This window comes from Mustela erminea, chromosome 5, assembly GCF_009829155.1.
Source record: "Mustela erminea isolate mMusErm1 chromosome 5, mMusErm1.Pri, whole genome shotgun sequence".
Taxonomy (NCBI): domain Eukaryota; kingdom Metazoa; phylum Chordata; class Mammalia; order Carnivora; family Mustelidae; genus Mustela; species Mustela erminea.
In genome coordinates, this window is record NC_045618.1 from 4,997,403 (window position 1) to 5,025,363 (window position 27,961).

Genomic DNA, 27,961 nt, shown 5'->3' on the forward strand with positions numbered 1-27,961 from the left:
GAGGCTTAACCCACTGAGCCACCCAGGCGCTCCCATACCTGGTCTCTTAACTGCTTTTTTTACTTTGCTCCTGGGTGGTTAGGGATATAAATATACTTATCTTACTAACACACACTTTGAAAATTCAATACAGTTGATGTAATAGGATTTGTTCTTCCTAAGGTTTATCAAATACCTTTGCAAACTCTGGTTTTATATTTTTAGAATTCTGTATTTAGTACTATGAATAGGTAACATTCTCAGATGTGTAAATGTCAAAAGAGATTAAAAAATACACAGTGAAGTCTTTCTATGATTCTTTCCCCCTTCCCATTCCATAATAGGTATCCTTGATTGTTTCTTACTTATCAGAAAAGATTAAATGCATTTGTAAGCAGATACATATAAACACTACCACCCCCTTTTATTACACAAACCATCGAATATTATGCTCCCCAGTTTGCACCTTGTATTTTTTTAGTTGAAAGGGAACTTACCAGTTCATGTACTTGACCTCCCAGCAGGATCCAGGGCATGGGACAATCCAGTCAGAACCTGGTTTCTTTCCCACTCCCGCCCATACTCTCCTCTGTGGTGGTTTCTTCCAAAGTTAGTTCCCACTCCTCCTCTACGGGGTGCTTCCCTCCCAGTCCTGGTTCTAAGATGTCACCCTAACAGGCTAGCAGCCCTACCAGAATGGGTGCACCTGCCAGGCTCCCAGTACATTCTAGCAATGGACTAGCTGGAATCCCAGGCCCATCCCTCAACCAATTATGGGGACCAAGACAGTGGGAGATGCTAACTGTCCAGGTGGAAGTCACCTGACCACCTCTGGAGCGCTAGGCTTGAGAGGTCAGTCCCCCAAGGGCATGGGCTGGGAGTTGGAGGGGTGGCTCTCCAAAGGGGTATCATGGTGCTGCGAGCAGAAAGGTAAAAATGACAGACATCTGCTACTATGAAAGATGCTGTTTCATTGTCTTTGGAGTTGTTTGGTGGGGGGTGGAGGGGGTGGTTTGGCTCCTTCATGCCTGGAAGCTGTGTTGTTATGCCTAACACAGGTGTTACTATCTCAGTTGTGGCTGAGGGGACACAGCCACTAGCACTGACCTCTTGGAAAAAGCCTCAGGGCGCAGAGGGCTGTTCAAACTGTTTTGCTGGACTCTGTATTGGTCTCTGATGTCTGTTAACCACGGGGCCCAGGGAACAGCCAAAGTTGTTTACATCTCACCTGCAATCCACTTTTGCAAGCTTGGAAAGACCTTTTACAAACCCTCCAACCCATCCCAAGTCTCTACCCACAGCCACTTCCTTTATATAATCCCCACAACGCTTGCTGGGATTTCCCCTGCTCTAAATCAACCCAGGGCTAGGAACCAGACATCTAGGGGCAGCTCCTGTGCCCCCCAGATCCTGATGGAAGTATTCAGACTAGGACTTTATCATTAAACACTCAAAAGCAAAAAAGGGGGGTTGGTCAGAATGGTCAGGGACAGACAGGAGACAGAAAAAGGGGGGGGCAACATTACCCACCTAGAGATACAGCTGTCTGACTGTTCTAAAAAATTAGAAAAACAGGCGTGTATTGGGGGATTGGCAAGAAGGGGACAGAGTAGGCTGTGGGCAGGGAGAAGTTGCTGCCTAGAACCAGGGGTCTCTTCCCCCTCCTTCTTCCCTCTCATCAGCCGGAGACAGAAACTAACAACCACGGCTTCAGGCAGCTAGAAGGCTGAAACAGGAGAAAACCAGTAGGCAGAGAAAAAAAGAACAAAACAAAACCAAAGCCCAGATACAGGGGGAGAAAATAAAAGGTAACTAAATAAATTATGTGTCTGCCTAATATTTTAACACAAATGTGTAATAGATAAATTACATATGTACATACGACATCTAACTAAAAAGAAATTTTCTTAATTTGACCCAATTGGAAATCCAAAATTTGTGTACAGACAATGTATATACCAGAAGAATTTATGTAACAAAGATAAAAATGGTGCTGATTGTCTTTTGTGTGTCTGCAACCCAAGTTCTAAATTAACTTTAGCATTTGCTAAAATGCACCAATTGACGTAACTTCATGGTCTTAATACTGGGGCTCAAATTACAGTTATATCCAGAGATTCCACTATATTTAAACATCGTGTCTGCTATAATCTTAAGAAAGTAACTAAATATAAGATAGAGAAAAGAAGTAGGAATGTCTCACTTTAACTATAGCTTTGCCTAAATTTCCCATAGTCATAATACCCATTGTCCTAAAAATATCCCACATTGGCACACACTCTAACACAACGAGTAATAAATTAAAACTAAATCTTTGGCACTTTCAAATTGGCTTGGTACAATGGGACTCCACGGACCCCTTAGTTAAAATAGCTATTATAGCCCAATGTAAGTTAAAACAGGGCCTTCGAGGATTAAAACTTATTATATAAAACCTAATTAACAAAAGGGTGATTATCCCTGATGCTTTTCCGTTTGACAGCCTAATTTCGCCTGTTCTTAAACTTGGACAAAGTAAAGGGTGCTGGATTCGTTTGCTGGGGTTGTCATAACCAAATACCACAGACTGGGTGACTTAATCAGCAGGAATTGATTTTCTCACAGTTGTGGAAGCTGGGAAGTCCAAGGTCAAGGTGTCGGTTGATTCAGTTTCTGGTCCAACCTCTCTTCCTGCCTGGCTTGTGGGCCTTCTTGCTGTGTCCTCACGTGGCCTTCCCTCTAGTGGTGCAGAGAACGAGAAATCTCTCTCCCCTCTCTCTCTCCTCTTCTTTTTGTAATGCCACCAGTCTTATTGGATTCAGGGCATGCCCTTATGACATCATTGAATCTTAGTTATCTTTGTAAAGGCCTTATCTCCAAATCCCATGAGGGTGGGGGTTGGGGCTTCCACTTATCAATCTTAGAAGGACATTCATAATCAGTCCACAGCAGGTGACTCATGGTGGATTACTATGACATGAGTGCTCTCATCCCATCCATTGGGTCTTTATATTCAATACCTAATACTATTAAGACTACTGAATCTATCCAATCGACAATAGGTTTATATTTTGCTCTTATAAATGTGGCTAATACATTATATCGTGTGCCTATTCCAACAGCTTCTCAGCTGCATTTCACCTTCACCCCTGAAGGAGCATAACCCACCTCTTCCGGGGTTGGGGAACCTCAACAGCTTCACTACCGCATACAGCCAGCACAGACAAGATCTTCCCACGTCCCCCAGGAGCACAGGCATGCCATGACCGATGACATGCTTCTCCAACGAAACTCATTTGACACACTCCTTGCAGACATGTAAGTCCTGTATCTTTTAGTCCTTTGGGGGCTGGTGGCGACATATTCCTCATTTACACCCCCTCCCATCAGTGCCCTCAGAAGCTCCTTCACTGTCGTAGAATTTTTAGCAACTTCTTATGTCTCCTGGAATTTCTAGACTACTTGAAATGGCTGTAAGTTGCCCAAGAGCTTGTGATACAAGAAACTCTCTCTCTTAGCCTCATGTGACACACAATTAAAACAAAAAAGTAACTGGTTACACATTGGGCTTTCCTGGAAATAGAGACTCTCACAGACCTTGAGTCTATGACTTTCCAGATCCATTGTGCTTTTCTAGATATCAGCTCATACCCTCCAGCAACATAACTGAGAAATACACTTGACCTGAGAGAATTACACCAAGACATTATTGTCAAACTTGTGTTTTTTAAAATATTTTATTTATTTATTTGATAGATAGAGATCACAAGTAGGCAGAGAGAGGCAGGCAGAGAGAGAGGAGGAAGCAGGCTCCCCACTGAGCAGAGAGCCCGATGCGGGGCTTGATCCCAGGACCTTGGGATCATGACCTGAGTCGAAGGCAGAGGCTTTAACCCACTGAGCCACCCAGGTGCCCCTAAACTTGTGTTTTTAATACATTTTACAAACCTGACCAAAATATTGTTAGAGACACCAAAAATTTCCCATTTGTTTTTGTTTTGGCTAATGCTGTATAAATGGAAAACCTGGTTACGGGCTGGCGGAGAAGGACTTCTTATATGTCTCCATTTCAGGCTCAGAGTAAAATGTTTCCTGTGTTGTATGAGGAACTTGGGCCCTACTTCCTGAAAGTTTCCGCTCTCGTCACCCGAAAGTTCCACTGAAATGATTCTAGATAGCCACCGGGCCAACTGTTCTGTGCTTTTTTTTTTTTTTTTTTTTTTTGATCCAGTATTTGTCCTTTTGACATATCTTCACCCATGAATAGCTAAAGTCTGTGATCTTGCTTTTTCCAGCACAGTAAAGTCCTATTACAAATCCTGCCTCCAATCTCCAGTCCGTAACCAGAGCCCCCTCCTCCTCTGACTCTCACACACCATCCCAGTGTTTCCCCCAGCCAAAATCCATTCAGGGACAGGCACTAGATCTGGGAACATCCCCCATGCCCCACAGCCCACCAGCACTATTCACACTAGCCAGTCCTAAGCTATTTTCCCTGCCCTGCCTGCACACACCCCAATAAGTCTCTGGCTTAGGCTTTCCCTTGTTCCTCTCTGCATCCTGACCAAACCTGTTGCTTCCCCATGTGGCCCTGTGAGGTGTGCTTCCCCCTTTCAGGAAACATTAACTCATAAAATCTTTCTGTGTCCTCTTTCAGGCACTTGCATGAATTAGAATTTTGCAGGTACAATTGAGACAGGAGCCACTGCTCAGTACTCAGACGCAGAATACCAGGCTAGTGTGTGTATCTCTGTCCCTGTGTGTGTTTGTGTGCACACGTGCACATGCATGCGCACACGGGTAAAAGCGTATATGACATAAAATTTACCATCACTATTTTAAGTGTACAGTTCATTAACATTCATTCCATTCAAAGTGTTATCCAGTGTTATATTGAGGATGTTATCCCCAACATCCATCTCCAGAACTTTTTTTTCCCCAACATCCATCTCCAGAACTTTTTTATCCCCAGAAGTTTTTCATCATCCCAAACATAAATTCTGCCTGGTATCCACCATCTCACTTTCTGTCTCTGAGTTCTGGGTACTTGATATGAGTGGGATCATACAATAGCGGTTGTTTTGTACCTGGCTGGTTGTATTTAACGTACTGTCTTCAGGGTGCATATTGTTACGTGTGTCAAGAATTTCATTCCTTTTTGAGACTGATGCATGCTCATTGCATGTATATATTTCTTCATCCATTCATCTCCCAGGGGACACCTGGTTTGTTTCCGCCTTTTGGCGATCATCAATGACACTGCTGTGAGCGCTGGCATACAAATGTGGATCTCCACATAACGACCAGAAAGAGCTTTCTGAAAGCCGTTTAACTTACTTCCCTCCTGAAAAACCTTCTATGGGTAACTAAACAACAGCGAGGCGCCTGGGTAGTAAGTGACTGAAGCTCAGGTCAGGATCCTGAGAAGAGTCCCATATCATGCTCCCTGCTGGGCAGGAGGCTTGATTCTTCCTCTCCTCCTGCTCTTCCCCCTTGCTCATTTTCTCTCTCTCTCTCTCTCTCTGCCAAATAAATAAAATCTTTTTAGAAAACCAAAAACAGGGGTGCCTGGGTGGCTCAGAGGGTTGGGCCTCTGCCTTCAGCTCACATCGTGATCTCAGAGTCCTGGGATCGAGCCCCGCATCAGGCTCTCTGCCCAGCGGGGAGCCTGCTTCCCCCTCTCTCTCTGCCTGCCTCTCTGCCTACTTGTGATTCTCTCTCTCTCTCTCTGTAAAATAAATAAATAAAACCTTAAAAAAAAAAACCAAAAACAACGAGCAACAATGAGATACCATTACACACCCTGCAGAATAGCTAAAATGAAAAGGATTGTCATTTCAGTGTTGGCAAGGATGCAGACAATGGGACAGTCACACGGTGTTAGTGGTAGTATAAAATGATACCAACCACTTTGGAAACATGACTGTTTCTACCCGATAGCCCAGAAATCCCATTCCTAGATACTATTTACCCAAGAAAAAGTAATGCATACAATCACAAAGACTTACACAAAAATGTCCATAGCAGCTTTATTTATAACAGCTACTGGGGGAAAAAACGCTAATGTCCCTCTGTAGATGAATGGATAAATAAATTGTGGCATGCTCATACAATAGAGTACTCGTGTTAAAGAATAACTTTTTTAAAGATTTTATTTATTTATTTGACAGAGAGATCCCAAGTAGACAGAGAGGCAGACAGAGAGAGAGGTAGAAGCAGGCTCCCTGCTGAGCAGGGAGCCCGATGTGGGGCTCAATCCCAGGACCCTGGGATCATGATCTGAGCCAAAGGCAGAGGCTTAACCCACTGAGCCACCCAGGTGCCCCAAGAATAATTTTTATAAAGTCAAGTCATAATTCTCTTAACCCACTGAGCCAGCCAGGCACCCCAAATCATGATTCTCTTAGATATAAAATAAACACATGTCAAAGGTTTGATTTAACTCTTTAATGAGATCCAGAAAGATAGTACAACTGATTCAAAGGGAAATTCAAAGGACCACACATATAAACTATAATTAAATAAGAAATAATGAAATATTTACAAATAGATGAAAAACTGGCAAGACTGAAGAAATCGACAGTAATTAAATGCATTCCACTGGACACAATTTGCATTTTTCTAGACAAGAACCATTTCTTGAAAAAACCTTAGAGTTGTTCTTTATATCGAAGACAATGAAAGGTGTAGAGCCCACATAGAATCCGATATCCCTGAGTGTGTGCTAGGCAACACCTTATTTTTCATTGGACAAGAATATTTGGGGGACCATTTCAAAGTTTTCATGAATTTTCTATACATTACATAGTAATAAAAAGAATGAGTTGCTGGTACACTCAATATACATGAAGCTCACAGACATTACATTGAGCCACAAAGGGCAGATGTGGAGGAGTATACACTGTGATACCTGCTTATGGCTGGGGCGCAAGAGAGATGGGAAGCTCCCCATGGGAATCCTACTGGGTGCTGGAAATGGTATATACCCCGATTTGGGTGGTGGATACACACATATGTACAAAATTAGTGAACAAGCCTTCTCCTATCCTACTTGTCCCCAGATCCCTCCAACAATTGCTATTTATCTTTAGGATGAAGTCCAAACAGATCTGGTCCCTATTTTGTCTCCTGTCATCTCTCTCTGTTGCTCATTTTCCTGACATTTCCTCAAAGGTCCCTTACGGTGGTTTTTCCTGTTCCCTGGCCTTTCCCACCAAATCATACCTCTCACTCATCTCGCAGTCTTACCTAACGCTGCCAATCTGTGTACGTGTCCCTCCTGGGTGCTCCCAAAACATCGATCAGCGTTCCTATCACTTTTGCCACCGACCTGCAAGTCTAACATCCTGTGCGCTCCCTGAGAAAGTTCTCAAGCTCAGCACAATGCCTGGCAATAGGGAAGGCAGAGATGTGAAAGACAAGAAAAAAGCTAAAGGAAAATTAATGCAGTGTGTGGCCCAGGAGATTTCAGCTGAGTGTCACCCTTCGTTGAGTTCTGAGACGATCCTACTTTCCTTTCTGGGTAGTACCCTTGAGTCTGAGTATTCGGAGCTCTCTAGATTTTTCATACCTTGTACTTTGTCTCTATCCTGCTATTTGGCCTTCTCACTATTAAAAACCTGCTTTTGCTTTTCCCCATGTGTTTTGTTGGACTGCAGCGTGTTATTTTTGTAGCATTTTAAAATCGGCAGATTTCACATAAATTTTCAATTTTTCTTAGAAGAAAGAAAGGGAAGGAGGGAGGAAAAGAGGGAAGGGGAAAGCGGGGTAGGAAAAAACATCTGGCATCACAGGGCCCCAGTCTGGCGTGGCAACACTCGGCGGAAACAGCAGCGTGGCTTCGCACTCGGGGAGCGCACACGTCCCCCGAAGCAGCTGAGTTTGCGACCCCTTTCCCGGTCGATGACACGTACAGTAGCTCGCGCAAGCTCGGGTGGGGCAGAGGCCAGCGTTTCAAGGAGGTGGAGGGGAGAATCCGTCGAAGCCTCACAGAAACATTGGGTAAGAGCCTGGGCCTGGTCTGTGGAAACTGCCAAGTCTCGGGCTCCTCTCAAACTCCGGGGGTTTTCACTCCCGCCCCAGCGCTCGGTTGAAGGGGCCAGTCTTATTGAAAGCCTCCACCGACAAGAAACACAGGGCACACAAAGATCCCGAGAGTACCGGAAGTCCGGGGGTTAACTGCGGTCACGTGACCTCGACTTCCGCACTCTGATTGGGCGTTGGGGACGCCCCCGTCCCAGGGGCGGGGACAGGTGCCATGGGGTGACGGCATTGGTCGGTTCCCTCGGGAAACAGCCAATCGGGATCGGCCGGCTTCCGGCGCGAAATGAGCTGGCGCTCCGCGCCGGGGCTGAGGAGGCTGCGCGGGGAGTTTGGACCGGGTTACCGCCCGCTGCGAGCCTGCTGGATAGGTGAGTGCGGCGCGCTCGGACTTACGGGCGGACAGGCCTGGCCCAGCTCCCGTGACTCGGCCCCCGGGCCGAAGAGGAAGGCTCTCAGGTTCCTCCGTTGCCCGCTCTGGTTCGGCGCGGCCCGCGGAGCCGTGCTCGGTCGCGGCCAGTAGCCTGAGAGGAGAGCCGAAAAGCACGCGTGTTCGCAGACCCGCGCACAGAGGCGCGGGGGTGGGGCCGGGGCCGCCCCGGGCGTCGGTGGGAGAGCCGGCCCAGCACCCACGGTGTTTGGTTCTGTGCGCCGGTGCCTACCGGGGTCCCAGCCCAGACCCCTGGCACTCCGTACCCGCCCCCCAAGACCAAAGCTCGTCCTCTTCCTGTGTCCTTCCACGGGCACGCGCTGGGCTCCGGGGTTTTGGGTGCGCTGCGTGTCACGTGCTCGGGACCCATTATCTTACAAGTGTGGCTCCACAGCACCTCCGCGAAGGGGAGTGGTTGAGGACACAGGCTGCGTCGCATTGCCTGGATCCAATCCCGGCTCTCCCGGTACGAACCCCGTGACGGCCCACACGTCATTTAAACTCTGACTCGGTGTCCCTCTGTCTTAAGGCGGAAATCATCTCTTCCACATCCTGGAGGTTTCGTTAGGATGAAATGGCTTCATGTAGCCAATGGATGCTTCAGGGAGTACTTGGTACGTAGTAAGAGTTCCGTTACCCCAAGTAGGTAAAACTGCCCTCCTTTTGACGAGGAGAATCTGAAGCACCAGTAGGTTATCCCTGTGTTAAAAGAGCTGCCTGACTCCAAGGCGTCTTCCACACCAGACTTCCTCCCGTACCCCTCACGTGCCCTCAGGTTACTCAGCGTTTTGGACATATAACGGGCTGAGATGGGGGAGGCACATGCCAGCTCCTGGTGCCACCAGTGCAGACAAGTAGCACTTCTGTGTCCCGTCAGGGTTCAGGGGCAGAGACTGGGGTAGATGTCAGACATTGGGGGGCGCCTGGGTGGCTCAGTGGGTTAAAGCCTCTGCCTTCGGCTCAGGTCATGATCCCGGGGTCCTGGGATCGAGCCCCGCATCGGGCTCTCTGCTCAGCCGGGGAGCCTGCTTCCCCCTCTCTCTCTGCCTGCCTCTCTGCCTACTTGTGTTCGCTCTCTGTCAAATAAATAAATAAAATCTTTAAAGAAAAAAATAAATTGGGAAGGGAGACAGAAGTATTGCATAGGAGGAATGTAAATAGAACTATATTGAACCAAAGTTTTGTTAGCCAGGCTGCTGTTGGAAGGTAGCTTATAGTCTGAGAGGGAACAAAATTTCTGGGTCTCGAGTTCTTTTCAGTGCGGATCACCATGATAACCACCATATTCGTTCTATTTCTTTCTTTCTTTTTTTTTTCCCTTAAGATTTTACTTTTTTGACAGAGATCGCAAGTAGGCAGAAGGGCAGGCAGAAAAAGAGGGGGAAGCATGCTCCCTGTGAGCAGAGAGCCTGATGCAGAGCTTGATCCCAGGACCCTGAAATCATGACGTGAGCCCAAGGAAGAGGCTTAACCCACTGAGCCACCCAGGTGCCCATCGTCCTATTTCTTTTTTTCTTCTTTTTTTTACTGATAAGAAAACCCAGAATTTAAAAACTACACAAAGCCCCTGGGGTTAGCTGTGAAGTGAAAGTCCAATATGCAGAGAAATCATATGCATCCAGTTGGGGATAGTCAGTAGTATCTATGAACGAGAGAGAAGGGAAGGAGATAAGAGGAGTGGGAGGGATTTGAAATATATTTGAAACACTTTATGCCTTTGAAAGAGAGTAGGACAATTTGACTTCTTGAATTTGGCTGGTGAGTACATGGGTATCATTTTTTTGTATGCTTGAAATATGTAAGGTTAAATATATATTAAACGATTATATTTTTCATACTAGTTTTAACCAAATACACACTTATTCCAACATATAATACCTATTCTCTGTATATACTTTTATGTACTTCTTTTAATGGAAGAAAGGATAGAACAAAGAGGCACAAAGTAATTGCAAAGTACCGGGGAACGGAATGCTAAAAGCCCTAGGGTTCTCCATTGCCAGGAGCATGTCTTAAGCAGTCTCCTTCTCCAAGCACCTGCTGTTCCCTTGGCACAAATACGCCATGGACACGCTTCACACCCCCCACCCTGTCTGGAACTGTACATCTGCCCTTCAAGACCCAGTTCAGTATTCTTTTGAAAGCTTCTCTGATTTTCCTGAGTTTTTCCTTCACCTGGGAAGCTATAGACCTGCCCCCACCTCCACACTGGCCCATTTTCTTTTTTAAATTGAAGTATAGATGGCACAGAATGTTACCTTCGTTTCAGGTGTGCACCGTAGTGATTTGACAGCTCTAGACTGCATGCGGTGCTTGCTGCAAGTGTAGCTACCACCTGTCACCGCCCAAAGCCACTACGATACCATTGACTCTATGCCTGCACTGTACCTTTCATCCCCATGACTTGTTCATTCCCTGCCTAGAAACCTGTACCTCCCATTCCCCTTCACCCATTTTGCCTGTCCCCAGACCCCTCCTCTCTGGCAGCCATCAGTTTGTTCTCCGTATTTATGGGTCTGTTTCTGGGGTAAGTCACAGACTTTTAAAAGAAGAGATGTTTTGTGGGACTTACTTCATTGAGTTGTAATTACTTGTTGACATGTCCATTTCCTGCCGGTCTAGAAGCTCATCTAGGGGAGTAATTAGGTCTTGCCTGCCTCTACTCCAGTGCCCAGAATGGTGCCTAGCATGGAGTGAAAAACACATGCTGAAGTCAGCTTGTGGAAGGTCTTGGGGTTATGACATATGGACTTGGTTCTCTAGAATTGCAAGGAACTATTAGATTTACTTTGTTTAAAAATTTCTGTATCTTAATGAAACCCATTTGCAGTATCAAGGAAAATATTACACCCATAATTCTGGCTTTCAACCACATCAGCTATTTTCCTTTGTCATGGTTCCTTTCCGAATTTTAGCTATACAGATTTCTTAGCTGTAAGCATAATGTACTCATAATTTACTCTTTTGTTTTTCCAATATCAAAGTACTCCCATGTAGCCACTAGGTCTTCATGATTGTGATTTATCTTATAAATTATCTCAGTATTGCACTCTCTTTGGTTTAATCAGTATGCAGTGTTACTTCGTGCTATTAATTCTTAGAAAAGAAAATGTTTTCCCATAAGTTTATTCAGTGTCTGTGTAGTCTGGTGAACTGTGTGTTTATACTCTCTGATCATTTGTTCATGGGAACTTTGGTGTTCTTTGTATGGTGTTTTTTTTTTTTTTTAAGATTTTTTAAAAAATTTATTTATTTGACAGATCTCAAGTAGGCAGAGAGGCAGGCAGAGAGAGGGGGAAGCAGACTCCCCACTGAGCAGATAGCCCGATGCCGGGCTTGATCCCAGGACCCTGAGATCATGACGTGAGCTGAAGGCAGAGGCTTAACCCATTGAGCCACCCGGGTGCCCCTCTTTGAATGTTTTTAATACTAATTCTTTGTTTTTGCCAACTTTCATTTCTCACAGAAATTTTTTAAAAGGATTTTATTTATTTTAGAGAGAAAGAGCTCATGCGTGGCGGTGAAGGGCAGAAGGAGGTGGGGGAGAGAATCCTAAGCAGGGTCCAAGTTGAGCACAGAGCGTGATTGGGGCTCAGTCTCATGACCCTGAAATCATAACCTGAGCTGAAACCAAGAGTCAAATGCTTAACCAACTGAGCCACCCAGTGCCCCTCTCAAAGAAATTTTTTGAGAAAGAGGCTACATAGTATCTTAGGAAGTACATAGTATATGTATATATACAATTTAAAGATTAATTATTTAAAAATTGCAAAGTTTAAAAATTATAAAGTTTAATTAACAGTAAATTATGTAAACATAAATAATGATTATAAAATAGTAATTACACATAACCATCAAACAGATCAAGAAATAGAGTATTCCTGGTGCCCCTGGAGTATGACTTCCCTCTTAAGCAGTCTCCTTCTCCCCGCACTAGAGAGAACTATTCTGATTTTGTGATGATTATCTTGTCTTCATAGTTTACCCTATGTATGCATCCATGGGTAACGTAGTTCAGTTTTACCGGTTTTGAGATCTGTAGTTCATGTATATACTCTCCTTTGTCTTATTTGGTTTGACATTATGTTTGTGAGATTCTTCCATATTGTGGATACAGGCTTTTTAAAAATTTTTAAAATAATTTTTAATAAACATCTATGTTATTGCTGTATTTATTTATGTTATTATGTGATTGTGCCACAGTATCTGTCCTGGTGTTTTGGGTTTTGTTGTGGGTTTTCTGTTTGTTTGTTTGTTTAAAGATTTTATTTATTTATTTGACAGACAGAGATCACAAGTAGGCAGAGAGGCAGGCAGAGAGAGAAAGGGAAACAGTCTCCCTGCTGAGCAGAGCGACCTATGCTGGGGCTCGATCCCAGGACTCCGAGATCATGACCTGAGCCGAAGGCAGAGGCTTAACAACCACTGAGCCACCCAGTCGCCCCTATTTGTTTGTTCTTACCTATCTTGCTTTTGATGGCATTTGGATTGTTTTCAGGTTTTGGCTATTGATGTCATTGTGAATGTTCTTATACATATGCCCTGGTGCACATGTTCACAAGTTTGTATTTGTAAATCAGAGAACTACTGGGCCGAAGAGTGTGTGTACCTTATACTTTATAAGGCCAAATTGTTTTCAAAGGTGGTTGCACTCACTCCCACCAGTGTGTGAGACTTTCCTTTGCCCCACATTCTTGCTAATATTTGATATTGTCTTGTAATTTTTGCGTATTTAGTAGGTATATGTATAGTAGTGTTTTCTTATGGTTTCAATTCCCTGGATTATTAGTAAAGGTGAGCTCCATGTTGTTTATGGAATGTTGCCTTATTTGTAAAGTGTCTGTTCGAGTTTTTTGTCTTTCTTAGCAGCCGTCTTGCTTTATCTCATTACTTTGTAGGAATTGTTTAAACATCCCAAACCCTACTAATTTGTCAGGTATATATAATGCAAATGTCATCTCTGTGGCTTTTGAACACAGATTTTAAATATGGTAGTCTACCATTGTTAAGCATCTTTTTTTGTGAAATGCCATAGGTAAAAGTGCAAAAAACATCTGTATAAGCTGTGTAGGAATGAGTTAGCATAGTAGGCCCGAGACTTCTCTTTAGAAGGACCTCCTTGCAAGATTGGTTCTTGGCTGGTGAATGGGAACTTGGCTTTTGAAACGTTTCCTAAGCCAATATGGTTGTTTTGCCTACCTGGGACACTAACATCTGCTTTCATTCTGAGAGTCCACATTTTCGGTGGACAGAGGGTTCCTTTGTGACCGGCCCCCAGTAAAAACCCTCGATTTTGCATCTCTGGCAGGTTTTCAGGGGCAGAAATGGTGCATCTTCCCTGAGCGAGAGTGTGCTCTCATGGCAGGTAGAGAGCAGTATCCTACAAGCTCTGCCTGGTAGGCCTTTTCCCCTTGCTGATCTGGCTGATCCCTGCTGATCCCTGCTCTCTGTTGCTACAGTAAATCTTAGCTGCGAGTAGTATTTATTATATGCTGAGTCCTGGAAGTTGTTCAGTGAAGCACTGAACGTGAGGGTGTAGTCTGGGAACCCCTGAAATAGCTTAATGACATATTTGTCAAAGCTCAGAATATGAGCTTTCTGCTCATATTTGTCAAAGCGAATACCCCTGTACTTAGCAAAGCACATAGCTAACACCCTCAGAGGGTGTCTGCCCCATCTCATCCTGTACCCCAAAGACAACCTTCATCTTGACTTTCGTGTGATCATTACCTTGCTTTTCTTTACATTCACTTGTCTCAAAAGTCTTGATGCTCTTTTAGGCTATTTGACACATAAAAAGATTCTTAAATTAAGATGTAATTCTCACAGACCTGTACCCTTGGGGCAAATAATACGTTGTATGTTAATTTTTTTAAAAAAGGTGTAATTCAATTTTGAGGTCTTTTTTCTTTTTGTTAGTGCTTTTTGTATCTTATCTGAGAAATCTCTGGGAAGGTATAAAGTTATTTTATATTATCCTGCAGAAACTTGATTTTTTTTTTTAAGATTTTTATTTGCTTGAGAGAGAGAGAAAGTGAGGGTGCACGCATATGCTGGAGAGGGGCAGAAGGAGAGGGATAAGCAGACTCCCCCGTGAGTGGAGAGCCTATGTGGGGCTTGATCCTTTGGGATCATGACTTGAGCCAAAGGTAGACATTTAACTGACTGAGCCACTCAGGCACCCCCAGAAACTTTATTGTTTTGCCCTTTGCATTTAGATCTGCAGTTCACTTGAAAGTGATTTGTGGGGCACCTGGATGGCTCAGTGGGTTGGGCGGCTGCCTTCGGCTGAGGTCATGATCTCAGGGTCCTGGGATCAAGTCCTGCATCGGGCTCTCTGCTCAGCAGGGAGCCTGCTTCCCTCTCTCTCTCTCTGCCTGCCTCTGTGCCTACTTTTGATCTCTCTCTGTCAAATAAATAAATAAAATCTTTAAAAAAGAAAGAAAGAAAGAAAGGGATGTGTGTGTATGGAGTGAATGAAGTAGGGTTTAAACTTCATTTCTTTTCCATGTAGCTATCCAGTGTCCCAGCATTAACTATCAGAAAGATTGATTCTCTGATGTGCTGCAGTGATAAGTGTCATAAATTATTATAATTTGTCTGTGTATGGGTTTGTTTTGGGGTCCTTTTACTCTTCCACTGGTCTTCCTGCCTGTCCTTATATCATCACTGCTTGCTTTTTTTTTTTTTTTTTCCTTTTTTTTTTTGAGACAGAGCACCTACAAGCATGGCGGGGAGCAAAGGGAGAGGGAAAAAGAATCTCAAGCAGGCTCCATGCTCAATGCAGAGCGCAATGTGGGTCTCGATCTCATGACCCTGAGATCATGACCTGAGCTGAAATCAAGAGTCAGACACTCAAATTTACTAAGCTACCCAGGCACTGCATCACTGCGATGGTTTTAAACAAGTTTTTTATTACGTCTTTGTGTGTCTGGCAGAGCAAGTCTTAAGCACAGATATTTGCTTGAAGTGGCTATAAGGCTATCAGGTTTTCTGGTTGTTGTTGTTGTTTTTTAAGGTTTTATTTATTTGAGAGAGAGAACGTGTACACAGATGGAGAGTGAGAGGGAGAAGTAGACTCCCTGCTGAGTAGGGAAGCCAATGTGAGCTTGATCCTGGGCCTCCAGGATCATGACCTGAGCCAAAGGCAGACACTTCACCAACAGAGCCACCCAGCGCCCCTTCTGTTTCTTTTTGAGTAACTATTGATAAGTTAATTTTTAAAGAAGTTAAAGATTAAGATTAAGATTTTAAAGTTTATTGGCACAATGTTCAGGATCTATTATGTTATTTCAATGTAAATGTAAGTCTCTTCTTTCAGTCCTGTTACTGATTTGTGTCTTTTCTCTTGTTTTTGGTAAATCTTTTCACAAAACAAACTTTTTGCTTATTGAGCCTCTCTAGCATTTGTTTATTGTTTTTAGTTGTTTATAATTTTCTCCTTTCTATTCTCATTAGGCTTAGTTTGTTTTACATTTTGTAACTAAATTGGATAGATGCTTTCTGCTCACTAACTTTCTGCCTTCTTTTCTGACAGTATGACTCTACATTTCCTGGTCACTACCTCTTTAGTTGCATATCATATTTTTATATATGGACTTTTGTTATTTTTCAGTTGCAAATATATCCAGTTCTCATTGTGATATCTTATTTGATGCACAGTTTATTTATATTTATTTCTAAACATGGAGATTTCCTGTATTTTTTTTTCTTTTACTTTGAAAAATACTTTGAAGGATTAGTACCGTAATGCTCTTTTTTTTTTTTTTTTAAGATTTTATTTACTTATTTGACAGAGAGAGATCACAGTAGGCAGAGAGGCAGGCAGAGAGAGAGGGGGAAGCAGGCTCCCTGCTGAGCAGAGAGCCAGATGCAGGGCTTGATCCCAGGACCCTGAGATCATGACCTGAGCCAAAGGCAGGAGCTTAACCCACTGAGCCACCCAGGCGCCCCCCCCCCTTTTTAAAGATTATTTCTTTATTTATTCGAAGAGAGGAATGGGCAGGCAAGGGGAGGAGCATGGAGAGAGAGACAGGCAGACTCCAAACTGAATGCAGGGCCCAAGGCCGGGCTCGATTTCAGGACCCTGAGATCATGACCTGAGCCAAAAGCAAGAGTTGGATGCTTAACCAACTGAGGCACCCAAGTCCCCCATGATCTATCTTCTTAAGTATACATTTGCATTCATAAAAATAGTTCATATGATAGGTTGCAAGGAAAAGATTGGTAATTTCTCTAAAGTAGAAATATTAGAAACAGTCCTTATCACTATACAACAAAACTAGAAATTTAAAATGAAATTTTAAAAAAACAAAAGACTGGTCTATATGGAAAATGAAACCCTCAATTAAAAGAACTCTTGGATGCAGGGGAACTGCAAATTGATATAAAGGATTCCTGAAAATTAATTAAATGAAAACACAACATTAGATTCTGTAAGACACATATAAAGTAGTGGTTGGGGGGATTTATTGTCTTACAATTCAGGAAGGGAAATAAATGAAATAAATTCTAAACTTAGAAAGTTAGAAAAAGAACAAAGTAAAACAAAAGAAAGCACAAGAGAATAAAAAACAATAAAGATAAAAGCAGAGGTTAATGAGATGGAGAACAGAGAAACATCTGATTGAGAAATCACAATCTTAGATCTCAAACCATTTAACAAACCAGGTAAACTAATTGCTAAGTTAAGAACATTAGGAGAAATCACAAATACAAAATAACAAGTGGAGAAAAATGTTAATAATATTAATTTGCATACTTCTGTGTTAAGTGATTTTGAAAATTCAAATGAAATGGAAAATTATTTAGGAAAATACAATTTACCAAAATTGACGCCAGCAAAGATTGGAAGTTAAATCACTCAATTTTCATAGAATAAGGTTATGAAAGAACTGTCCCATTGAACACACACCAGAAAAACCCACTAGATCTAAATGGTTTCACAGAGAAACTTTATTGAAAAATTTTTGAGTCCATGTAATCCCAGTGCTAAGTACATTGTTTCAGAGCATAGGAAATGAAGGAAAACTTCCAAATTCTTTATTAGTTAACTTTTTATTCTTACAATTATTGGTTTAGTCATCTGTCTTTAGTTGTTGAAGGGCTAAAGTGAAATAAAATTTCCCCCAAACTTTTCAGTCTTCTAGATGTCTTTGGGTTTTATGTTTTTAAAAGCAGCTTTATTGATCTACAGTAAACTGTGTTTGTGTAGAATGTATGGTTTTTTGCAGGGGTGGGGTGGAGGGAGAGGGAGAGAATCCCAGGCTGACTCTGTGCTAATCATGGACCCAGCGGTCATGACCTGAGCCAAAGTCGGGATTCAGTTGCTCAACCAGCTGAGCCATGCAGGTGTCCCTGTGAAGTGTACAATTGAATTAGTTTTGTTAGGAGATATCATCACTATATTCAGGTTCATTAACCTGTTCATCTTTCCTAAATTTTCCTCATGCCCATTTGTATTGCCTCCTTCCTGCTCCCCTTCCCCTAGTCCAGAATGAAGAACTCTTATAGTTTCTTAAAACAAACAAATACAGACCTAATTAAAAGTGGGCAAAGGAACAGCAAAGGAAACAGTTAACAAAACCAAAAGACAACTGACAGAATGGGAGAAGATATTTGCAAACAACATATCAGATAAAGGGCTAGTATCCAAATTCTATAAAGAGCTTAGCAAACTCAACACCCAAAGAATGAAGAATCCAATCAAGAAATGGGCAGAGGACATGAACAGACATTTCTGCAAAGAAGGCATCCATATGGCCAACAGGCACATGAAAAAGTGCTCCACATCACTCGACATCAGGGAATTACAAATCAAAACCACAATGAGATATTACCTCACACCAGTCAGAATGGCTAAAATTAACTAGTCAGGAAATGACAGATGCTGGCTAGAATGCGGAGAAAGGGGAACCCTCCTGCACTGTTGGTGGGAATGCAGGCTGGTGCAACCACTCTGGAAAACAGCATGGATTCCTTAAAAAGTTGAAAATAGAGCTACCTTACGACCCAGCAATTGCACTACTGGGTATTTACCCTAAAGATACAGATGTAGTGATCCAAAGGGGCACGTGCACCCGAATGTTTATAGCAGCAATGTCCGCAAAGTGAAAGAACCTAGATGTCCATCAACAGATGAATGGATAAAGAAGAAGTGGTATATATATTCAATGGAATACTATGCAGCCATCAAAAGAAATGAAATCTTGCCATTTGTGACAACGTGGATGGAACTAGAGGGTGTTATGCTTAGCGAAATAAGTCAATCAGAGAAAGACAACTATCCTATGATCTCCCTGATATGAGGAAGTGGAATGCAATATGGGGGGCTTAGGGGATGGGAAAAGAATAAATGAAACAAGATGAGATCGGGAGGGAGACAAACCATACGAGACTCTGAATGTCACAAAACAAACTGAGGGTGGCAGGGGGGAGGGGGGGTATGGAGAGGGTGGAGGGGTTATGGACATTGGGGAGGGTATGTGATATGGTGAGTGCTGTGAAGTGTTTAAACCTGGCAATTCACAGACCTGTACCCCTGGGGCTAATAATACATTACATGTTTATAAAAAAATTAAAATAAGGGGTGCCTGGGTGGCTCAGTGTGTTAAAGCCTCTGCCTTTGGCTCAGGTCATGATCTCAGAGTCCTGGGATCGAGCCCCATGTCGGGCTCTCTGCTCCACGGGGAGCCTGCTTCCTCCTTCCCCCTCTCTCTCTGCCTGCCTCTCTGCCTACTTATGATCTCTGTCTGTCAAATAAATAAATAAAATCTTTTTTTAAAAAATTAAAATAAAAAAATAAAATTTAAAAAAAAAGAAAGAAAAAGTGGGCAAAGGATTTGAGTGGACATTTTGTCAAAGAAGATACACGAGCGAAAACATGAAAAGATGCTCGACATCACTAATTTATTAGAGAAATGCAAACTGAAAACACAAGATACCTCACACTCACTAGGATGGTTACTATAAAAAACAAAACAGAAAATAACTTGTGTTGGTGAGGATGTGGAGAAATTGTGCCCTGTTGGTGGGAATGTAGAATGGTATAGCCACTGTGGAACATAGTATGGCTATTCCTCAAAAATTAAAAATAATAGAATTACTATAGGATCCAGGAATTTCACTCCTGGTATAGACCCAAAGGAATTGAAATTGAAAGCAGGGTTTCAGAGATATTTGTACACACATGTTCACAGCAACATTATTCACAATAACCAAAAAGTGGAAACAACCCAAATGTCCATCGACAGAAAAATGGATAAACAAAATGTGTTCGATCCATACAATAGAATGTCACTAAGCTTTAAAAAGGAAGGAAATTCTGACACATGCTACAGCATGAATAAACTTTGAAGACAATATACTAAGTGAAACAAACCATTCACAAAAAGACAAACACTGTATGGGTCCACTAAAGCAGTCAAATTCATAGACGCAGAAAGAATGGTGATTGTTAGGGGCTGGGGAAAGGGAAGTAGAGAGTTATTGTTTAACAGGCATAGTGTTTCAGTTTTGCAAGATGAGAAAGTTCTGGCAATTGGTTGTACGACAATGTGAATATACTTTATTCCACTGAACCAATGCTCAAGATGGTAAATTTTATATTACATGTAATTTAGCACAGTTAAAAAAGGATATAGGAGCCAGCTTTAAGGAGCTCCATTCCCACTAATCAAATATGAAAGCGTTTAAGTGTGGAAATAATGACAGTAATGGATGACAACCCACCAAATACATTAAGAATCCTTCCTGATAAAAAGCAAATAGCGGAGAAGGGAAAGTTTTTTATACTCACATGCCAGCTACTGAACAATAGTGCCCACTACAAAGACTGATGGATGGGGTTATGAAAACCATCATTGCACAATTCTGCTGTTTACTATCACACTATTATTTCTTCAGGCCTGAATCATCAATGGATACTAAAACAATTACTTTTTCTAATTATCTTATTAGTGATTTCTGGCATAATTAATTTGGTTGGACAACATCTTGTGACTTCAGTCCACTGAAATTGTTGAGACTTGCCTTATAGCCTAGTACATGGTCAGCTTCTGAAGGCATCTGTTCTTGAAAAGAATGCACATTTTGTAATTGTAAAGGTTGTGTTATTCAGAGCTGGGTGGTTGCTGATTGTTTAGTTACTTATTCTATCAATTACTGAGAGCTAATTTTAAATCTATAATTATAGTCTTTTGCTTATAATTTTATCAGTTTTCCTTCATGTAATTTGCAGATACTTCATGGGCCATATAGATCTAAAGTTTTCTATCTTTCTAGTGAATTGAATTTTTTTTTTAAGATTTTATTTATTTGACAGAGAGACAGCAAGAGAGAGAACAGAAGCAGGAGGTGGGAGGAGGGTGGGAGAAGGGAGAGGGAGAAGCAGGCTTCCTGCTCAGCAGGAAGCCTAATGCAGGGCTCGATCCCAGGACCCTGATCTCATGACCTGAGCCGAAGGCAGATGCTTAATGACTGAGCCACCCAGGTGCCCCAGAATTTATCATTCTACCGTGACCCTCTTCATCTCTAGTAAGGCATTCTGTCTTAAGAATCTGTTTGTCTGGTATTAATATAGCAATCTCAGCTTGCTTCTGGTGAGTTTTTACTTTCATCTTACTTTCAGCCTTTCTATACACCTAGTGTTTCAGACATGTCTCTGACAAACAGCAGATACAGTAGTTAGATTTCATTGTTTAAGTTCAGATTGATAATCTTTTCAGCCAGAGTGGTCAGTTTATATTTATTGTAACTAACAAATATTTGGATTTAAATCTACTACCAACTTATTTTGTACTTTGTATTACATTTTCCCTTTTCTCTCCTTTCTTATAGCTTTTCTTAAAGGTTTATTTGAGAGGGAGAAAGCATGCAAGCAGAGGGCGGGTGAGGGAGAGGAAGAGAATCCCAAGTAGACTCCCTGCTGAGCATGGAGTCCAAGCCGGGGCTGCCCTGAGATCATGACCTGAGCTGATATCAAGAGTTTTAAGTCATTATATTTTTATTCTTCAGTGGTTACCAAAAAAGTGCAGCATGCACATTTGTCTTCTCAAAGTGTAAAGCTAAATAACACCATACACCCTTATAACACAGGCCTTGGAGCACATTAACTCTCTTTATTTCACTTATGTGTCATTATTGATGGGTATTTTAATGATTTATTTCAGCCCTGCAAGATATTATTGTTGCTTTGCACAGTCAGGGTTTTCGTGGATTTAGCCACATATTTACCATGGTCTTGACTTCCTTCCTTGATATCATCTGTCAGTTATCTAGATGATAGTTCCAATTATCATCTAGAACTTCCAGGTAGGCTCACTTTTCTACTACCTGAAGTACCTCCTTCAGAATCTCATTTAATGAGAGTCGCTGGTAGAAAATTACTGGTTCTGATGATCTGAAAGTGTTTTTATTTTACCTTGTGTTTCTTTTATGACAACTTTGAGATATAATTCACAAAACATAAAATTCACCCATTTAAAGAGTACAACTCAGTGGCTCTTACTATATTCGTAGACTTGTGTAGCCATTGTCACAGCTGATTTCAGAATATTTTCCTCAACCCAAAGAGAACCTCCACACCCCTTGCCATCACCCCCCAATCTGATCATCACCCCCATCCCCAGGCAAGCACTAACCTACTTTCTTTATACAGCTTTGCTTATTCTGTACATTTCATATAATTGGAATCATACCATATGCCTTTTTTTGTGACTGGCTTCTTATCCCTTAGCATAGTATTTCAAGGTTCATCATTATTGAAGCATGAATCAGTACTGTATTCCTTTGTATGACCAAATAATATTTCATCACAGGGACACACATGTTTTATTTTTCCATTTGTCAGTGGATGGCCATTTGGGTTGTTTCTACTTTCTGGCTATTGCAAATAATGCCTCTATGAACATTCAGGTACAAGTATTTGCTTGAATCCATGTTTTCCATTCTTTTGAGTGTATATCTAGGAGTGAAATCGCTCTGTTTAGGCTTTTGAAGTACTGCCAGACTTTTCTAACACAGCTGCACCATTTTGTACTCTCAATAGCAGTGTATGAGTGTTCCGATTTCTCTGCATCCTCAACACTTATTTTCCATTGCTTTTGTTATAGTCAGTTTAAAAGTAACAGCTTTACTGAGATGTAATGTAATTCACATATCACAAAATTCATCCTTTTAAAGAATACAATTCAGTCTCAGTTTTTGAGGGATATTTTTGCTGGGAAAAGAGTTCTAGGTTATTTTCTATGAGCACATGGAAATACCATTCTGCTGCCTCCTGATTTTCATTTGTGCTAAAGAGATCAATTTTCTGTTCAAATGTTGTACAATGATATAATGTGATGTGGATTTCTTTTTTATCTATCCTGCTCAGAATTTGTCTGCATTCTTGAATCTGAAGATTCTTGTCTTTGATTCTGGAAACTTCCCAGCTGTTACCTTTTTAAGTATTAGTTCTGCCCCAGTTTCTCCTCTTTCTGGAACTAGATTTCTGTTTAATTTCTGTAACAGTTTCTGACTGTATCTTCCATGTCTTCTAATTTCTCATATTTTGTACCTGTTTATCTATATGCGTATGCATTTGTTAAGTCAGAAACCATGAAGGATCTTAGATTTTGTCCTTCTTTTAAACTAGGAAGTTAGCCTGTCACAGGATTTTATACACACGTACATGCACATTTGCATAGGTATTATTGAGACCCAAGACCCCTGGATCAGAGATAAAGACAAGTTATTGTAGCAAACACAGCCAGCAATATCTTGCATCAGTTCCCCCTGCCCTAATTCCCACAGGGTGAGGTGATAAGGGCAAGGTGATACTGTGAGTATATACAGTTTAGTGCATTACAGAAAAGGAACTCCAAAATTCAGAGACTCTGAACAGTTAAGGGTTGCTGACACACTGCACGTCCTTCCCTCCAGAGAGATTACTCATTACCCTAGGATGTAGGCAAATCTGCCCCGGGTGAGATGGGGAAGGTGCCTTAAGGTTTGTGACCCTGAAATGTAAGGAAATGTCTCCAGGGACTTTGTCTTTACTACTGTGGGTTGTCTCTGGGGAGGTGTGACTCCAGCTCTCTCTGGAGGGACACACTATGTCTAACTGCCAAAGATTTAACATGTCCTTTGCTCAGTAGGCTTGGACCATGTAGGAATGTGAGAAATCCCTGGAAACTGACCCTGGACACTTTCTTGTGATTTTCCCTCCCATTTACTAATTATCTCTTTAGTTGTGTGTAATGTACTGGTAAATCCATTCATTGAATTCTTAATTTTGGTTATTGTATTTCTCATTTTTAGAAGTTCTCTTGGCAAGATCATTTTTATAGTTTTCTGTTTACTGCAGATACTTCCAAACTCGTTTTTGATTTTTCTAAACATAATAAATGCAAGTGCTTTACACTTTCATGCCTAATACTGCTCAACTGTTTTTCTATTACAACTAGTTCTCATTTCTGGTGCCCTGTTTCCTTGTGTGCTTGGCTATTTTTGTCTGTGTTTGCTATGCATTGTCTTGAAGAATTATTTATGGGAATTATTTAAGCCCTAAGATAAAGGTATATTTCTCCAGGGATGTTTTTGCATTTGCTTCTGCCAGGTGTTCTGGAGTTAGGATCACTTTAATCTAAATTCATGACTCAAAGTTTTAAGAATTTATTCAGGTGTAAAAATTGATTCGAAAATATTTTTGGACTTGTGGTCTCATGGTCTGTTCCACTTAGTCCCTCAGCAGCTGGTAACTTCTCTTCGCTTACAGACACCAGGGATAGAAATAGAGTTTAATTTTGGTTTACGTTTTCCCAAATCATATAGCCATTGGGGGTGCTGGTTTTATAGGGGAACATTTCCCACCCTGGTTAGGCCTTAACTCTCATTCTGTCCACCTTTTCCCTCCAAAGCTATAAAAATTGATGTCCATATTCTCAGGATGAGACATCTGTCTTAGGACAAAAGCAATTTCAGAGCTTTCCATGACTCTCTGGTTGCCCACTTTTGTTTAGATTTTGACCTGATAATTTTTTTAACTTGTCATAGATTTGATGTATTTAATAATTCTTTTTTTTTACCCAACACCAATCTAGAGCAACTGTCAACAAACCTTTTCTATAAAGGGCCAGATAGTAAATATTTTAGGCTTTGCAGACCAGATAATCTCTGTCATAACTACCCAACTATGGTGTTAAAGCTGTCATAGGTAGTATGGAAACAAAGAAGTATGGGTGTGTTTCAGTAAAACATTGCTTACAGAAATTGGCTGCAGGCCAGGTTTGGCCAGTGAGTTGTAGTTTGCCAGCTCCTGATCTAGAGTATATTGCTTGCTAAATACTCCAATAACGCTTGTTAAATACTCATTATTTCCCCATTTTGTTATGTTTCTCTCACCACATGTTAAACATTATGTTTTAGAGACTAGGGGTTTTTTTTTTCTTTTTCTTTTTTTTCTTAAGATTTTATTTACTTGAGAGAGAGAGAGAGAGAGAGAGCATGAGAGGGGGGAAGGGTCAGAGGGAGAAGCAGACTCCCTGTTGAGCAAGGAGCCCGATGTGGAGCTTGATCCTGGGACTCCAAGTTCATGACCTGAACTGAAGCCAGTCGCCTAACCAATTAGGCACCCCTAGGTTTTTCTTTTTTTAAGATGGGTACCATACCATTTAAATTCCTGTTACAGTTAACATAATTGTATTTCCCCAATGTTATTTCATATTCTTGTCTTGTGCTTTTGTCAAATGAACTTTAGAAGCATTTTTATTGAGTTTTATGAAGTATTCTTGTGGTGTTTTCATTGAAATTTTGTTAAACTCATGAATTAACTTACCAAAAACTGTTATCTTAATGATATTTAAACCTTTCATTGAAGAATATGAAGCTTTTGTCTATGAAATATTTTTCCAATTTTTTCTTTATTTCTCCCAGTAATATTTGGTCATTTTCTTTTTATCATGAAGATATATGTCTTTTGTTAGGTTAATTGGTAGTTAGTACTTTTCATTGCTATTGTTAACTGAATGCTTTTTAAAAATTGTATTTTCTAGTTAGTTATTACCACTACACGAGAATGCACGTGACTTCTGTGGATTTCTACTTGTCTTTTATTTAACCACTTTGCTGAAGTTTTAATTATGTATTGTTATGACTGATTTTCTTTGCGTTGTGTTGGTGTATAATCATATTGTCTGCATGTAATGATACTCTAATCTCTTCTAGAATTTTCTTTTTTGAATATTTTCACATTGGCAAAATGTCCTGTATGAGAGAGAAAATAAGAGAATGGCCTTGTCTTTTGTCCCTGGGTTTAATGGATTCACTCCTATTGTAAAATATAAGTGTGGGCCTTAATTTTAACTTCCAGTTCTGTGGTTCAGTATATCTATTAGAAATGGTTTGAGTTTTATCAGATGGCTTTTCAAAAATGCATTGGTAATACGTACTGTATAATTCTATATATATGGATGAAGAAGTTCAAGAAAAACTAATCATTGGTAATAGAGTAAGAAAGTGGTTACATCTGGGGTAAATTAACTGGGAAAGGGGACAAGAAGGCATATTGCAGTATTAGAAATGTTCTATACTATGTTTTGAATGTCGTTTATATAGTTGAATATGTAAGTAAAACTATATTGAGATTTACATTTAAGATCAGTGTACTTTACTGCCTGTATGTTTTACCCCAGTAGAAATGTATTTTTTAAAGTCTATTGATCTGATCATACTGATTTTTATTAAGATGACATATCATATTAATGATTTTACTTAACGTTAAACCAGCTTTACATTTCTGGGATAAGGCATAGTTGTTCACAGTTATAGGTCTTTTAAGGGATGCCTGGGAGGTACAGTTGATTAAGTACCTCTTAGTTTCGGCTCAGGTCGCGATCTCAGGGTTGTGAGATTGAGCCGTGCATTGGGCTCCATGCTCCAAGCCAAGTTGGCTTGAATTTCTCCCTCCCTCTCTCTCTGCTCCACCCCCCCCCACCCTGTGCACATATGTACTCTCTCTCTCATTCTCTCTCTCTCTCAAATAAATAAATCTTTAAAATAATAAAGTCCTTTTGAGCCATCTTTTCTATACTCTTTAAAATTGATTTTATGCTTTCATTTAATAAGTTTTAGCTAAGTGCTAGGTATTTAGAGATGCTGTGGGTTATGAAATCAATAAGGGTCCAATCTTTGCATTGTACTTATAAGCTAGTAGAAGAAATAACCAATCAAATAATTTTTAAATGTATGTAGAGTTACAACTATGATAAGAACTGCAGTTGGGAGGTATTTGTCATTATGAGAGTGTGTTATAGGGGAATTGTTCTTCATCAAACACACACACACATATCTGTGTAGATACAGATATATATGTTGCTTACTCTCTACTGGAGACCATTCTAAACACTCCACAAATACTAATTCATTCAAATTCACATAGCAACCACATGAGGTGGGTGGGCATTGTATAGATGAGGTATCTGAAATGCAGAGTGGTTAAATGGTAATGTCTAAGGTCACATAGCCGATAAATAGCAGAGCCAGGACACAAACCCATGGTCTTTAGCCCAGAACCCATGCTCTTAACCTCTTATGCTATTACCAAAATATTGAGTTTTCCTTAAGGAAGTAATGATTCAGTTGACATGTTGAAGGATGAGTAGGAGTAAACTGTGTCAAGAGGGTCTGATAGAAGGTTCCTGTTTCAAGAAGGAGCATGTAGTCAACTATGTCATATCCTTAGAGGTTAGGAAAGAGAAAGTTCGAAAAAAACTGTTGGATTAAGTAACATAGAGATCATTGGTGGCCCTATTAAGGGTTTTAGCATTGTGGTCAGGGTAGAAGCCAGATTTATATGAGGAAAAGAGTGGTTGAGAGTAAGGAAATGGAGAATGAAGGTGAGTCTTTCAAGAAGTTCGGCTCTAGTGGCGCCTGGGTGGCTCATTCGGTCAAGCGTCCAACTCTTGATTTCGGCTCACATGATGATCTCAGGGTTTTGGGGTTGAGCACCATGTTGGGCTCCATGTTTAGCCAGGAGTCTGCTTGTCCCTCTCTCTACCTGCTCCTCCCTTGTGTGAGCTTTCGCTCTCAAATAAATAAATAAATAAAATCATTAAAAAGAAAAAAAGTTTGGCTCTACAGGAAAGGAGATACAGAGTTCTATAAGCATCGTGTTTTGGAGTTTTCTTTCCTGAAAGGGAGAGGCTCTCACATGTTTTGAAGGTAAAGGGATGCCAGTTGAGAAGGATGAACTAATTATACAGGAAGGAGAAAAATCAGTAATAAACAGAGTAAGGTTTTGGGGAAGATGGAGGATGTGTAGGGGACCTGAGGGTTCAGGTAGAGAACTTGACCTTGTCAAAGAGAGTAGGCTGGATCCACATAAAGGGGGAGCTTGCGTGTTTGGCAGCAGAAAGGTGAGGAAGTTTCCTATGGTCTTTTCTCTGTTCTCTGTCATGTATAAAGGAAGTCATCTGCTGAGAGAGAGGAGTAAGAAGTTTGAGGAGAAGTAACTTGAGAGTAGATTGGTCAGAGAACTATACTTTTCCCCCTGCA

At 41.2% G+C, this 27,961-nt stretch overlaps 1 protein-coding gene across 5 annotated transcripts in view; it reads left to right on the plus strand.

The window, feature by feature from the left end:
- BLM (BLM RecQ like helicase) overlaps positions 1 to 27,961 on the plus strand; it is a 128,332-nt gene that overhangs the window by 28,780 nt on the left and 71,591 nt on the right. For 2 of the 5 annotated variants that reach the window (XM_032345488.1, XM_032345489.1), the window contains exons 1-2: positions 1,662 to 1,787; positions 3,081 to 3,276. In XM_032345488.1, the coding sequence (XP_032201379.1) occupies positions 3,221 to 3,276 (56 nt within the window). In that variant the 5' untranslated portion in view covers positions 1,662 to 1,787; positions 3,081 to 3,220. Of the gene's footprint in view, positions 1 to 1,661; positions 1,788 to 3,080; positions 3,277 to 8,236; positions 8,370 to 8,957; positions 9,043 to 27,961 lie in introns of those variants that run through there. The other 3 variants (XM_032345486.1, XM_032345485.1, XM_032345487.1) reach the window with 3 other exon arrangements.